Source organism: Scyliorhinus canicula, chromosome 12 (genome assembly GCF_902713615.1).
Source record: "Scyliorhinus canicula chromosome 12, sScyCan1.1, whole genome shotgun sequence".
Lineage (NCBI taxonomy): Eukaryota > Metazoa > Chordata > Chondrichthyes > Carcharhiniformes > Scyliorhinidae > Scyliorhinus > Scyliorhinus canicula.
In genome coordinates this window covers 27,069,129-27,084,463 of record NC_052157.1, presented here as the reverse complement: position 1 = coordinate 27,084,463, position 15,335 = coordinate 27,069,129, and the positions used below count along the sequence as shown (strand labels likewise).

At 42.8% G+C, this 15,335-nt stretch overlaps 2 protein-coding genes across 3 annotated transcripts in view; one reads left to right on the top strand and one right to left on the bottom strand.

Moving 5' to 3' along the window:
* LOC119974891 (protein FAM227B-like) overlaps positions 1–15,335 on the bottom strand; it is a 396,828-nt gene that overhangs the window by 99,662 nt on the left and 281,831 nt on the right. The window lies entirely within an intron of this gene.
* fgf7 (fibroblast growth factor 7) overlaps positions 9,372–15,335 on the top strand; it is a 107,387-nt gene continuing 101,423 nt past the window's right edge. The window contains exons 1-2 of one of the 2 annotated variants that reach the window (XM_038813263.1): positions 9,372–9,687; positions 10,659–10,874. In XM_038813263.1, coding sequence (XP_038669191.1) covers positions 9,645–9,687; positions 10,659–10,874 — 259 coding nt within the window. In that variant the 5' untranslated portion in view covers positions 9,372–9,644. Of the gene's footprint in view, positions 9,688–10,265; positions 10,875–15,335 lie in introns of both variants that reach the window. The other variant, XM_038813262.1, reaches the window with a different exon arrangement.

Here is a 15,335-nt window from a genome sequence, read left to right as displayed (position 1 = left end):
AAAGAGTTAACCAGACTTGGAATCTCATCTCTCCACAGATGCTGTCAGACCTTCTATAAAGAAAGGTTGAGTAGATTAGGATTGTTTTCGTTGGAAAGACGGAGGCTTAGGGGGGACCTGATTGAGGTCTACAAAATTATGAGAGGTATGGACAGGGTGGATAGCAACAAGCTTTTTCCAAGAGTGGGGGTGTCAGTTACAAGGGGTCACGATTTCAAGGTGAGAGCGGGAAAGTTTAAGGGAGATGTGCGTGGAACATTTTTTACGCAGAGGGTGGTGGGTGCCTGGAACGCTTTACCAGCGGAGGTGGTAGAGGTGGGCACGATAGCATCATTTAAGAGGCATCTAGACAGGTATATGAATGGGCGGGAACAGAGGGAAGTAGACCTTGGAAAATAGGAGACAGGTTTTAGATAAAGGATTTGGATCGGTGCAGGCTGGGAGGGCCGAAGGGCCTGTTCCTGTGCTGTAATTTTCTTTGTTCTTTGTTCTTTGTTCTGAGATTGTCCAGTATTTTCTGTTTTGGTTTAATATAAATCTAAGTTTGTTGTGTGGAACTTGGAGCCACCATTGAACTTAATAATATTGTGGTTGTGGGCTAGCAGTACAGTTGTTATTCACCACTTGAACTGGTTAAAAATCTAGAAAATTAACACAATCAGGAAGATGATACTTAACCAATGAGGAAGGCCCTTAACCAATAAGAAGGACGGAAACTGAGAACTTTCAGAGAACAATGTCGATAAACATTGATGACACTCTCCAGTCAGAAACTGGGGTTATACTCCATCAGATTCTGAGTCCTGGCGACATGAGAAAAACTCCGAAAGGAGTTGTCAAACCCTTAACGTTAGTGTAAGCTGGAATCAAATGGAGATTTGACTCTGGCACATGTATTGATGTGTAATTGGCACTACTTGACATTGACCGGAAATTTGGGAAGTCATATCATTACAATGTTGCATGATTAATTTCTGGAAAAAAAACCAGGAATTTACAGAGAAAAGATATACCGCGAGCAGTTTTGTCATGAACCTTCCTGTTCAACTTGATGGTGATAGTGAAATTGCTTGATGTCTACATTATTATGAGTTATTCCTGCTGCAACAATTTATGATTATTAATTAATGTCATAGAGTACCTGTTAATGACATTATTAAAGGGCCTCCAATGACACTCAACCTAAGGAGGCCCTCATGACTGCATCTTTTGTCGACTAATTTGTAATTTGTTTGACTAATTTGCAGAGATTGATTGCTATAATTAGTCAAAATAACGACATTATCATATAATGTGTCTATAGAATGGTATAAAGCAAACCAGACTGTCATTGATCTTTTACCATCTAACAATGTTATGTTCCTCTGAAAACAGTGCAATGATATATCCACTGGGTATTCCAATGTTTCTGGTCCTGATAGCTGAAAGACTGGGTCTCTAGTGCATCAGTCAAGAAGGTTTGTACATCTAACACACCTATCCTGCCATTTGATCATTGATTTCTCAAGGATCAGTATGATACCAATTACCAAACGTATCTGAGTGTTCCCTTTTTATTTTAAAAATTTCTCTCTCCATTTTTTCACTTATGTGACCCACTTTTTCTTTCCCACTCTTTGGGTGGAATTTTCCAGCCCTGTTGTGGCAGGGGTAGGGCTGTGAAATGCAACGAGCCGTTCAAAAGTCGACTGTCATCAGCGGGATCGGAAAATCCCACCAGTAGAGAGTCCATAAAATTCTGCCTTCTATTACTCTCTTTGTTTCTTTACGCTTCACTTGGTTGTAATTCCTTCTCCATCATTCACTCTCACTTTTCTTTGTTCTTTTCTTCATTGGTTAAGGAAATAAGCTTTTTGGCATGATATTCATGAGCTCCCAGATGCGCTATTATCCTATCCTTGCCTATTAATTTGTAGCAAAAATATATTATGAGGTCAATGATGAGCAGAAAAGTCCAATTCAACTTGCCGCCATAAAACCCAACATTGCAGCAATTTCTGGTCCAGTGTTAGGTACAATGTTACATTTGTCTACACAGACTGCTGTGTCGCCCTTATTTAATATTTCCCCCCTTTTATTTTCTACTCTGTTGACCTTTAGTTCTGTATTTCCAATTCTGTAAATCTTGACTTGTTATGTAGTGGTGATCTTCCTAGTGCAGCTCCTCTGTTCAAATCTCCGTGCCTTGCAGTCCTGCGCCATTCTCTTCAGTTACTCGAAAAAGCCTTCCATTTTCAACTTCAATGAGCAATGTGGCGATGGAAAGAGGACAGGAGCTGGTTTCCTGTTGTCTTTCTCATGTGTACTTAAAAGTAACGTCCTCTCGGCAAAGGATCCCCTGCCTTTAAGCAGCCATTGTCCATCGAGGTTCTAGCTCTTTTTCCATCACTAAAAATTTGCTCTTTCTGAGCCATTGGCCATGGTTCTTTACCTTGAGCACAGAACCGTTAGTTCGGTCTGGGGTGACTCACAAAGTGTGTGAATGACCATCCCCTGAGGTCCCAAATGACCCTGCTATTACTAGCATATTATCAAGAGAAAAATAATTTAGAATAATAAGACAGAACTCAAGCTCTCTGGGAAGTACTGTGGTACAGCATAATATAGCCATAATAATTTGTACTACAAGGATTGGCTTTCTGCCTATATTTTCCTAAACTGTCAGTTTTCCATTTTTTGTGTTGGGAAACACCTGGGGCGGGATTCTTCGTTTCTGAGACCAAGTGTTGACGCCAAAGCAGAATTTGTAGACTTTCAAGATAGCAAATCTGGCGCCAAACCTGCATCGATTCACGACAATCTGGGGTGGTCCCGGTGGATTGGAAATTAGAAAACGTGTCACCACTGTCTAAAAAAGGAGGTAGGCAGAAAGCGGGTAATTATAGGCCAGTTAGCTTAATTTTGGTAGTAGGAAAGATTCTGGAATCTATCATCAAGGAATAAATAACAAGGCATCTGGATGGAAATTGGCCCATTGGACAGATGCAGCATGGGTTCATAAAGGGCAGGTTGTGCCTAACTAATTTAATGGAATTTTTTTCAGGACATTACCAGTGCAGTAGACAACGGGGAGCCAATGGACGTGATATATCTGGATTTCCAGAAAGCTTTTGACAAGGTGCCACACAAAAGGTTGCTACATAAGATAAAAATTCATGGCATTAAGGGTAAAGTCGAAGCATGGATAGAGGATTGGTTAATTAATAGAAAACAAAGAGCGGGGATTAATGGGTGTTGCTCTGGTTGGCAATCAGTAGCTAGTGGTGTCCCTCAGGGATCAGTGTTGGGCCCACAATTGTTCACAATTTACATAGATGATTTGGAGTTGGAACCAAGTGCAATGTGTCCAAGTTTGCAGATGACACTAAGATGAGTGGGAAAGCAAAAAGTGCAGAGGATACTGGAAGTCTGCAGAGGGATTTAGATAGTTTAAGTGAATGGGCTACGGTCTGGCAGATGGAATACAATATTGACAAATGTGAGGTTATCCATTTTGGTAGGAATAACAGCAAAAGGGATTATTATTTAAATGATTGATATACCTTCAATTCACAGTGAGGCAGAGAGAGCGAGCGAACAGTAGGCTTTATTAGTCATGAACTTGCCTAGCCAGAGTCAGAGCCCAGCTGATATATGGCCCTGGTGTGGGCGGAACCAGAGGCGGAGCCATACCGGGGTTACAGTACAGTACCTGGAAGCAGTTCATATCACCGCTTCCAGGTCACAGGTTATGGTATCATGCATGCATTATGGTGAATACATTCACCCCCTGTTAAAGAAATCACGTCCAGCGGGGGTGATGTGGGGTCATTACATATTCACTCTATCTGGAGGCCGGATCATTCTCTTCGACCTCCGCAGCTCTGGCGGTGCAGCGGGCACAGTTGTCGCAGGTGGTGACTCCAGGGGCGTTGTGTCTGGAGCTTGAGCCTCTGTCCAGGTGTCGGAGACGTTTGGGGTGCGGGGGTAGGGTAGGGGGTGATGGGTGGCGGCAGTGTCGGCGCGGGACAATACAGGAGACACAGGGGGCGTATGGGGCACTGTGAGTGGTGGCGGGCAGCGGGGAGGGGGGATGTAGGCGGGGGGGGCGGGTTGGCGGGGAACCAGCTGGCGCCAGGTCCCTTAGGGAGACCGTATCTTACCTTCTGTCCTGGTGCACGATTTAAGCGTACTGGGGGTTAGCGTGGAGCAGTTGGAACCTCTCGACCAGGGGGTCAGTCTTATGGCTCCTCATGTGCCTCCGGAGAAAGACTGGTCCCGGGGTTTTCAGCCAAGGTGGAAGCGAGACCCTGGAGATGGACCTCCTGGGGAAGACAAACAAACGATCGTGAGGGTTCACGTTCGTGGCCGTGCAGAGGAGCGATCTGATGGAGTGGAGGACGTCAGGGAGGACCTCCTGCCAGCAGGGGATTGGGAGACTTCTAGACCTAAGGGCCAGAAGAACGGCCTTCCATACCGTCGGGTTCTCCCTCTCCACCTGCCCGTTTCCCTGCGGGTTATAGCTCGTAGTCCTGCTCGAGGCAATGCCTTTGTTGAGCAGGTACTGACGCAGCTCATCGCTCCTGAACGATGTGCCCCGGTCACTGTGGATGTAGGCAGGGAAACGAACAGCGTGAAGATGCTGTGCAGTGCCTTTATTACGGTGGCTGAGGTCATGTCGGGGCAGGGGACGGTGAAGGGGAAGCGGGAGTACTCATCGATGACGGTGTGAAAGTATATATTCCGGTTGGTGGAGGGGAGGGGCCCTTTGAGTCGCACGAGTCGGGCTGGGGCGAAGGTGCCGACCAAGATGGCCACCCCAATCGGTCGCACATGTCGGTCGGTGCCGGGACCGGCGGCCAAAATGGCGGCCCCCATGAGTCGCACGCTGCCGATGACGCAGCTGAGGGGCGTTCCGGGCAGGCACGCAGCCGCATTGCGGGGTCTGTGGGGCTGCGAGTCCATGGGTCGTGCTTTCGATTTCTGGGCCTAAGGCCGTCCAGACAGACTCTAGCGAAGTGCCCCTTTTTCCAACAATCGCTACACGTTGATGTGCGGGCTGGGCAGCGCTGCCTGGGGAGTTGGCCATGGCCACAGAAGTAGCACTGCGGTCGCCCGGGCTGGGCTGGCAGACGCATGGCACAGGCCTGCGATGTAGTCGGGTCTGACGGGGGTCGCAACGAGTGCGTCCACAAGGGGTTCGGCAGGCCCGCGGGGAACGCGCTGAGGTTCTGGTAGGCCACCTCTACTGAGGTCGCTAGCTTTACCGTTTCCCGCAGGTCAGAGGTCCCGTTTTCCAGCAGGCGCTACCTGATATAGTTAGAGCGGACCCCGCCACGTAGGTGTCCCGGATCTGTGAGTTCATATGTTCCTCCGCCGTCACATCTTGATAGCTGCAGTTCGTCGCGAGTAGAGTCAGGGTTTCGAGATACTCATCCAGCAATTCTCCGGCGCGTTGACGGCGAGTAGTGAGGAGGTGTCTGGCGAACCCCTCATTTACGGGCTTCCCGAAGTGTGCCTTGAGAGTTGCGACTGCCGCCTTGTACGTGGTCGCTTTCTCGATCATTACGGAGATTCGATGGCTCACCCGAGAGGCCGGCTTATATATGGCCCTGGTGTGGGCGGAGCAAGAGGCGGAGCCATACCGGGGTTACAATACAGTACCTGGAAGCAGTTTATATCACCATTTCCAGGTCATAGGTTATGGTATCATGCATGCATTATGGTGAATACATTCACCACAATGATAAAATATTAAAACATGCTCCTGTGCAGAGGGACCTGGGTGTCCTAGTTCGTGAGTTGCAAAAAGTTGGTTTGCAGGCACAACAGGTGATTAAGAAGGCAAATGGAGTTTTGTCCTTCATTGCTAAAGGGATGGAGTTTAAGACGAGGGAGGTTATGCTGCAACTGTATAAGGTGTTAGTGAGTATTGTGTTCAGGTTTGGTCTCCTTACCTGAGAAAGGACCTACTGGCGCTGGAGGGTGTGCAGAGGAGATTCACTAAATTAATCCCAGAGTTGAGGGGGTTGGATTACGATTACGAGGACTGGGACTGTACTGATTGGAATTTTGAAGGATGAGGAGGGATCTTATAGAAACATATAAAATTATAAAGGGAATAGACAGGATAGATGTGGAGAGGTTGTTTCCACTGGCGGGTGAAAGCAGAACTAGGGGGCAGAGCCTCAAAATAAGGGGAAGTAGATTTAGGACTGAGTTTAGGAGGAACTTCTTCACCCAAAGGGTTGTGAATCTATGGCATTCCCTGCCCAGTGAAGCAGTTGAGGCTCCTTAATTAAATGTTTTCAAGATAAAAATAGATAGTTTTTTGAAGAATAAAGGAATAAAGGGTTCTGGTGTTCGGGTGGGAAAGTGGAGCTGAGTCCACAAAAGATCAGCCATGATCTCATTGAGTGGGGGAGCAGGCTCGTGGGGTCAGATGGCCTTATCCTGCTCCTAGTTCTTATGATTCAGCTAGCACCGGTGCCACGTGGAACACAATTGATTCCAATGAAAAACGGTGTGGGATTCATTGGGTCCGTGATTGACACTCGGGAAACTGAGAAGCTGCAGCCGCATATACACATTACACCCCACACACACTCATCTCAGCGAAGAAGATTGCACTGGTTGTGCTGGAGTGCGCCCATAAAGCTGATGGGTTGGCTGGGGCCAGAGGGCATCTGGAGGGGGGTGGCCTGGGGAGACCCTATACAACCCGTGGCCCTAAGTTCATAGTTGGCTGTTAGTGGCATGTGCAGCTGCATGGCTGTTTGCAAATGCGGCGATGGTGTTCCATGCCCATCCACCCTGATCCCACAGCCTACCTCTTTGCCACTCCCCACTACTCCCCCCGGCCCTGGCAGAAGCCCACCGGCACAACTGTGAGCAAACTATGGCGATGTTGGACACTTTCCGTACCCTCTCTCTCTCTTTCAGTAGCCATGACGCCGGTTTCATTATTTTTAAAAGCACATATGAACCATGCCATCGGGAACTCAGCCCATCGGAGGCAGAGCATCGCAGAGGCCCCAGAGAATACCGTGCCTGGCCCACAAATGACATGCAAACGGTATTTACTGTATGTGCGTTTCGGACCACATTGCCGCCTCTATCAAGGTGACGGAGAATTGCGATTTGGCGTTGGAACCTATTCTCTGCCCAATTGTGTTTTGCGATTTCGGCATCAACCAACGGAGAATCCCGCCCCTGAGCTCCCAAAGACGATGGAAAAACATGAGGGTGAATCATCCTGGTAACACTCCTAGCTGCTGGCTCCAGAGTCTTTGGGAGCTGAACTTTAACCCATTTTGTTGGCTTGGAAAATTACACAAAAATTAATTCTGCATTCCCAGCAACACTTTGCTAATTTGGAGCAAAAGCTGGAGAATCAGGGTGTCCACGTTGCAGCCTTATTTCCAATCCAAGCCTTTTTTGAGTGCAGCTTCACATTTGGGTGTACAGAAATAGCTCCTATCTACGGATTTAAAAATTGTCAAGGTCAAAAAATCATGATCCTCTTTTTCCTCACTCAACATGGAATATTTTATGTGGCAACACAGTGAAGAACCTTGAAAATTCATCCATTGACTGTAGCTGAGTATAAATATCAGTCATGGCAGGAATTAAAGAATACCTCACTGTTAGTCCAACATTTAACTATTGGACTGATAAACATTTACTGTAAGCAGGTAGGTTAAAGTGTACTTAAAATCTTCCAAGAAGTTCTAGGAAAACAAAGCCCCCTCTCAAAGAAGGTTACTTTGCAGATCGCTAACTCCTCTTCTACTTAATTCTCCCATAAATTACAGTATAGATTTCAATATTTTAAAAAGAAACTTTAGATCTTTTGAGTTCTGTAGTATTTAAAACCGGAGGTTTGGAGGTGCCACGTTCACATAAAAGAAAAATAATGGGTGGAGTGTGAAGTTGTCAAAGGAAATAAAGCTCTGTGATATATCAGAAATTAAACAAAGATTCTGAAGCTATAACACCACAGTGTTGGACAGCACATCAGAAACCATGATTTTATTCCCTCTCCTGACAACAACAAAAAAAATCACACTCCGATTACCCCTACAGGGCACGTTTACTGGGTTGGGTTGTTCAAAGAAAGGAGGGAAAGTGTGACACAAAGGGGTCGCTTACCACATTGCTCATAGCTACTTTCTAGTAGGTCATGATGGTATCCCTGGAGATGTTTATGGGTAGGTACACACTGACTTCTCAGTTCAAAGCTCTTCCCCCGGCCAGGAGGGGGGAATAGAAAAATAGGTTAAAATGGAAAACTTTGCATGTGTCAAGTGATAAAATAGAATGGAGATAGAAACATCATGTTGGAAACGCAACTTTTTTTTCATAGATATAAAACAAGTACAACGTGCATGCCAATTTGTTTTTCTAATCATCAATAAGTTAATCTGTTTTAAAGCATGGTATTAATTCGATTAAATGTGCAAAATGAAGAGAAGACTTCATTCTATTAAAGCGATTGGTAATTTTACATATTTCAAGTGTATAAAATAACACTTAGTAGATGTAACTTGCCATGTTTTAGAAACAATCTATAGATACTTTTGATCTTACTTGGAGCAATATATCCATCAAATGATCAGAACATTTCAATGCAATGAATAGTTCCAGGCATTCCTCCTTTGGAAAAAGCTTATAACTCATTCATGCCTGCAGCATTTATGAGCTTTCGGTCTTTCACATTCATAAAAGAATGCCCATAACTTACCGATACCACAGGGCTAGCCTCTGTAATCAATACTTCACATTGTTGGTGGTCACTCAGAAATGTTACAGAACTTTCCCTCAAGTTGCAGGATCAATCTAAGTGGTAATAATTGTGCACCTTTAAAGGTTTTGAACTCAGAAAAAGCAAGTAAAACCTTTGCTCACCAATACCACCAACCTCCACACTGAAATTCATGATTCGGTATTACACAAACTAATTTCATAGCATTGCTTACAAGAAAGTCAGGTAGTATAATTTCCTCGGCTGCCACTTCACATGAGGGGGGAAAATAATTCCCAATCAATGTGGCAAGCAAACAATAGTTGGCCAATTAAAGATCAATTGTTTTAACACAGAATTTTTTAAAAAATGCATTTCAACATATTGGAGCCCTTTGTGTTGAGATAGGATAAAATTCCCAAAAGCACACTGAGGATATGAAGGAAGACTTGTATTTCTACATGCCATGGATTCATTCTTGAATCTTGTTTGTTCAACAGATGGGAATATATCTGGAGGAACAGAGCACATTTTTCTACCATGATTGGAGCAGATCTGAATTACTGAGCAGAGAACAAAGAATTGTGATATTATGTGGAAATGAGAAAGACCACTGTGAGTTCATAGCTCCCTCTGATGACCATGTGGACATCTAACAAAGGGAACCTCACTTCTTCTTTGTTCGTGTATCCAACTGACAGCTGACTGGCTAAGATCTAATTACTTCCAAGTGAGGTCAGGGAAAGGCATTTATCGAACAGAACTGCACAACAACAGGCTCAAGATGCCCAGAAAATCCCTCTCGTGTTAACACTTGATTTATGGAAACAATTATGATTCTGTTGGAATCCTCCTGGACTAGGAAATAGCCCACAACACCGCACAAGTTGATGATGTGAGGGTGGAGGGGGGGAGAGAAACAATGGATTTCTTCCATCCACAGCTTGTCTTCAACAAAAAGAAAAGTAAGTTTTATACACAAATTGTCTGTTATGTTGTTATTCATACAAAAATATTTTGCCATAGGATTGTTTGAATTATGCTGGCTCGGATTAAACATGTGTAGTTGACATTGAGGTAGTTCTGAATGTTTCCAGCCGGTCTAGACATTGAAACAAGAATTGTGTGTGGGAAACATGGGAAGTTCCATGGAAAACATTTGGTTCGCCACATAAAAAGAGCGGTGATTACTAATGAATGAATGCATACAAGATGACAAGTGTACAGAAGCTTAGGGGAATTGATTATGCAACAGTGCTTAGCAGAGTAGTTAAAACAGCAGTGGAGTGCTCGCATGGAACACACACCATGCTACAAACATCACACTTTTTAATCATACTGCTGCAGCAGTTATTGAAAAAACAAACTACCTACTGTACTTTGTTGGCGTTACGTTTTTTTAACTAAAAACTGGCAACCAACTCGATCTATTTTTAAAACAAACTTTGGAATACACCTCCAAAGCTTGTTGCTATGGTTGTAATTTATTTGTAACAGCTGACTGTAATAGCTTGTTAAAGTTAAGTGATACTTCTGCTTGCAGCTTTATTATCGCCAAAGCTCTCTGTACAAAAGGAAGATTCTAATATCAAGGAAGATCAAGACATTCAAGACCACTGCAAACTGATTTGTTTATAGTGGAAATTGACAGTGCATCAGTTCTCTGAAGAAACCCTGGCTCAGCACCATAAACTTTCTCAAGAAACCTTACACACATTCTAAACTGCTAGTGCCACAAATAAAAAAAGAGACCCAAGGTCGCGGAGTCCAGGCAGAAGCTGAGACCCCAAACTAGCAGTATCGTCTCATTCATACTTTAAATTGCAGTATGTTGTTCATGAGAACCCAGAGCAGTGCACTATAATGCGCAAATGGATGCAAACATGGATCCTGCCAACTCTGTTGTACAGACTATACTTTCATTGTATTCTTCTAGCAGGGAGTGTGTCTTTTGCTTGCAATGACATGACTCCAGACCAACTAGCTGGAAGCGTGAACTGTTCCTCCAGTCCTGAGCGGCACACTAGAAGTTACGACTACATGGAAGGTGGAGATGTAAGAATAAGGAAACTTTTCTGTCGAACACAGTTTTATCTGAGAATTGATAAAAAGGGCAAAATCAAAGGCACAGATAATCCCAGCTGCAATTACTGTAAGTAACATTTTAATTAGCTTTGAATATTACATATTAAAATGTTTTAGCACACTAAATGAGTGCATAATTTCAAGTTTACTGGGTCTTACACAGCAAACTGAGAATTAATCCAATTTATGTATGCCTGAAACATCTGGTGCTCATTTTCAAAAATGTGTAGCTCTTAGCGATATGTACCCAACAGATTTTAATTCTGCTAATGTATTACGTTGACAGCTGCTAAACGTTTGCAAAAATTATCCCTTTTATTCAAACTGACAAGGAACAGAGATATCAGATAACACTTTAGACCAAAGTAAAAATCATTAGTGTTATCTGTTTTTCATGTAAATTGACATTTGAAAAGTAGATTACTGGGAAAGTGGAACTCTGTGACATTTCCTTACTTCAGCCTGGACAGCTTTGAATGCTAGATCTCCTTTGCGGGAAATTTTAAACGATTTGTACACCGATGCATTGTACCTACACAACTCCAAAAGAGTAGAACATAAACTTATTTAGTACCCTGAATACATTCCATCTAAAATAATTGTAGTTTACTCAGATTAAATCAGAGCTGGCCATACCAACTGGAAGTAAGTGTTAAAAAACCCGTCTCTAAACATTTTTCTGAAATTATTTATAGACGTAACAATTTCAGATGGTCACAAGGGCAACATGTCTCAACCATGTCAAAATTACCTCAATTAAAAAACTGTGTTATGCCTTTCTAGTTAATGTTACCGCGTGTAAAGCTATCTCAAACAGGGATCACTACTACAATATGTGCAGTACTACCCATTCGGCAGCAAGGAGGAGATGTGGTTGTATAAAAATTTAGTTGTGTCTAAAGTCTCTAACTTTTATAATGCTTTACAAGCATCATTAACCAACGAAAGAGCTCCCATACAATAATTCACGATACAGGAGCATTAACTCCTTGACACAATTACCAATGCAACACTGCATCTAATACATTACTTAAAAAGAAATAGCATGATAAACAATGTGACAATTCATGAAGTGTTGAACATTTGCGAAACAAAAAGAGTGAAGATGGGATGGTGAGAAAATAAAATGGAATATAAAAGAGGAAAATAAAATTACGGCCCAAGTTCCCCATGTCTATTGCAAAACAGAAAAAAATAAGAAATAAAGGTTGAGTTTTAAAAACTGATATTGTTAAAGGGCATTTGAACCTAGTCTGCCAAACTTTCAGCCATTTGCGACTTACACTTCTGTCCCAAGAAATTACGGACTATTCAATATTTTGGTATTCGTTTCCTTATTACTCTCCTGTCCCCCAGTTAACTCCTTGCATCTGGCCACTTTTGCCAGTCAAGTGGTTGGTTAAATCTATGAAAACTCTATAGACATCATCAGTTCCTTATTCAATCCACTAGGAGGCATGCTTGAGTATAGCAGGTTAACAAGTCCTTCTTCCTCAGCACATGTTTCCTCTGCTCATTAGACTAAATCACAAAAAGTCAAACCTGAAAAGAACTGATAATATTACAATTTCTGCCTTAGTTGAAAGTGCAACAAACACCAGCCGAGAATAGTTAGCTCTTGTCCAACTTAACTTTATTGTCAGTGGAAATTATTTTAAATTTTGGCTCTGTGCCATTGGCAAAAGTAACACTCTAAATTTGCTAAATTTAAATACAACCAGTATTTAACACAGCTGAAAAATAAAGTGGTGAAGCATCACAAACACTGCACAGGTTGCAATGCGACAGCAACTGGATCTCATCAGCAATTCACTGTAGTTACAAATGCCATCAGCAGTTAGAGCCTGATGAGCAGTTCATGTACTTTATGTGGTTTAATTACGGATTTGCTCTGCTTCTCTGGTATTCAAATCTGATGAAAGCAGGCATTGTACCCTTTTCACACACATTACAAGCACCTCTCCCTCATGACCTATTAGGTAAAGCTATCATTTAGTCTAGCACTAAGCTACACAGACCAGAAGGTCCTAGGTTAGATCAATGATGTGTATTAAGTGAACCGATCTGCCACATCCGTGATAGGGTTGCGTGAATTAATTTCCGTGTTTATAGCAAGGAGAACATCATTTAGAGATCCTTAGTCTGATTTCTAGCCTATAACCTCTGGATAGGAGATATTTCTGGTCTCTTATGAGGAATGATTAGCTTTGATGTCCCCTGTGATATTTATACCAAGGACCCAATTTTAACCCTGCATGGACCGGTTTTGATTAGGTTAAAATCTTACCTGAACTGAGCATGCATGATAAGTGCGCTTCAACGCAGAATTGAAGGGATGCTTATAACTGTTTCACGATGCTCCAGAAGGAGTCAACCCACTAAATGGGGGGGGGAAAGAATGTGTTTCTTAATGCTGGTAACTACACTAATTGCATTGCAGTTACTGGACCCCTGAAATAAATCCTATTTCCAGCGCAATGAGATATCCATAAAGACATATCAACAACACATGCAAGATATAATCATATCAAACAATCAAATTTGCAAATATCAATTCACTCATGCAGGTGTCTTTAATTTAGAAAAGGAAATTGTCTCAGTTTAAAGAAATATGTTTGCTGCGTATGTTCAATGTCATAGTTTACTTTAAAAGAATGTATGTAGTAAACATTACAACCTTGGTTCCTATTCAGGTTTGCAGGCCTTCTCACAAATATTATTCTGTATATTAGATGAACAACAAGACATAATCAGCATCATTCGCAGGAAGGAAGAATTGTACAAGGTTACCAAAGCATAAGCCATAGGCTTTCCATAGCTCTCCGAAAGCATTTGTGTGGAAAGGACACTGTATTTAAATTTCTGCCTTTAATAGAGCTCTAGCAATGTTTTACTGAGAACTCTGGAACAGAAGAGGCAGTGTGTGAGATATTTCCTCCGGAGAATTCAGCCCCAGATCGTTAGCCACTCTGGCGGAAGAAAATCTGGGGGCATGGTTAACGCCATCTTTAAAGGGTGCCCCGATTCATGGTCTATTCATGGCATTTAGAATAGACCACTTGAGTTGATACAGAGGGTATAAGCACTCCTGTAGCTTTCCTGGCATAAGTTTAAAGATCTGGTTTAAATGCAGGTACAGCTGCTCCAGTCATAATCTAATGGGTAATGAACAAGCCATTGTTACAATATGAAGTTGGACTACTCCTCAAGTCAACTGCTCAGCACAGTTTGTAACTGTACCAAGCTCAAGAACACGATAGCTAGCTTCTTTTCAACCTACCAAATAGGTTTTCAAAGAATAATACAGCACAGAATGAGGCTATTTGGCCTCTCGTGCCTGTGCTAACACATCGGTAGAGCTATCCAATTAATCCCACTTCCCTGCTCTTCGCCATAGCACTGCATTTTTTTCCCTTCAAATATTTATATAATTCTCTTTTGAATAATACTATTGAATCTGGTTTCACTCCTATTCAGAGCAATACATTCCAGATCATAACAACTTTGCTTACACCACATGGACTGCAGCGGTTCAAGAAGACAGCTCACCACATTTCTCAAGTGCAATTAGGGAAATGCAATAAATTCTGCTCTAGCCAGCGATGCCCACATCCCATGAATGAATTTTTAAAAATTGTTGTGTTAAAAAAATGGTTCCTCTTGCTGCCTCTAGCGCTTTTGCCAACCACCTTACCTCTGTGTCCTCTGGTTGCTGATCCGTCCAACGTCGGAAACAGTTTCCCTTCATTTACTCTACCAAAACTATTCATGGTCTTGAACAATTCTAGCAAATCTCGTCATAGCCTTCTCTGCTCCATGTAGAACAACCCCAACTTCTCTAGTATCGCTGCTTAACTGATGTCCCTGATCCCTGGTAACATTCTAGTAACACCTTCTCCATGATCTTGACGTCGTTCCCAAAGTGTGGTGCCCAGAATTAGACAATCGCTCCAGCTGAGGCCTAACCATTGTTTTATCAGAAAGTCCTTGCTTTAGTACTTTTCTTCTTTAATGAAGCCAAGGATTCCTTATGGTTTTAACCCGTTTTTCACCTCGTCCTGACACCTTCCTGTTAGCTGTGGTGCACTAAGCAAAATCTTGAAATCGGCAATAGTGAGCCAAATCATTTTTGAGGATTCATATCCTTGTAACAAGTTTTGTAGTCATAAATTCTCCTTGTCTGCCCTAAAATGGGGAAGATGTCCATACTGAGTGTCAATGCTAATTATTTTTCTACTTAATGGAAATTTGCAATACTTATAAAATGGAGGTAGTTAAGAAATAGCATGGGCTGGTTTCCTCAACATGGTTATTCCTGGCTCTGAAAATGTACACAATTTATTCATTTACTGCCGAATTCTGTGAGTATCTATCTACAGTGGTTTTGTTGCCACTTGTCTCTCAGCAAGCATTATCATCAGTGAAAAGACCATCTGCGGGATTCTCCATCGACGGGATACTCCGCTTCGCCAGTAGCACACCCACGCCCGCAGGTTTCCCAATGGTGTGGGGTGGCCACAATAGGAAA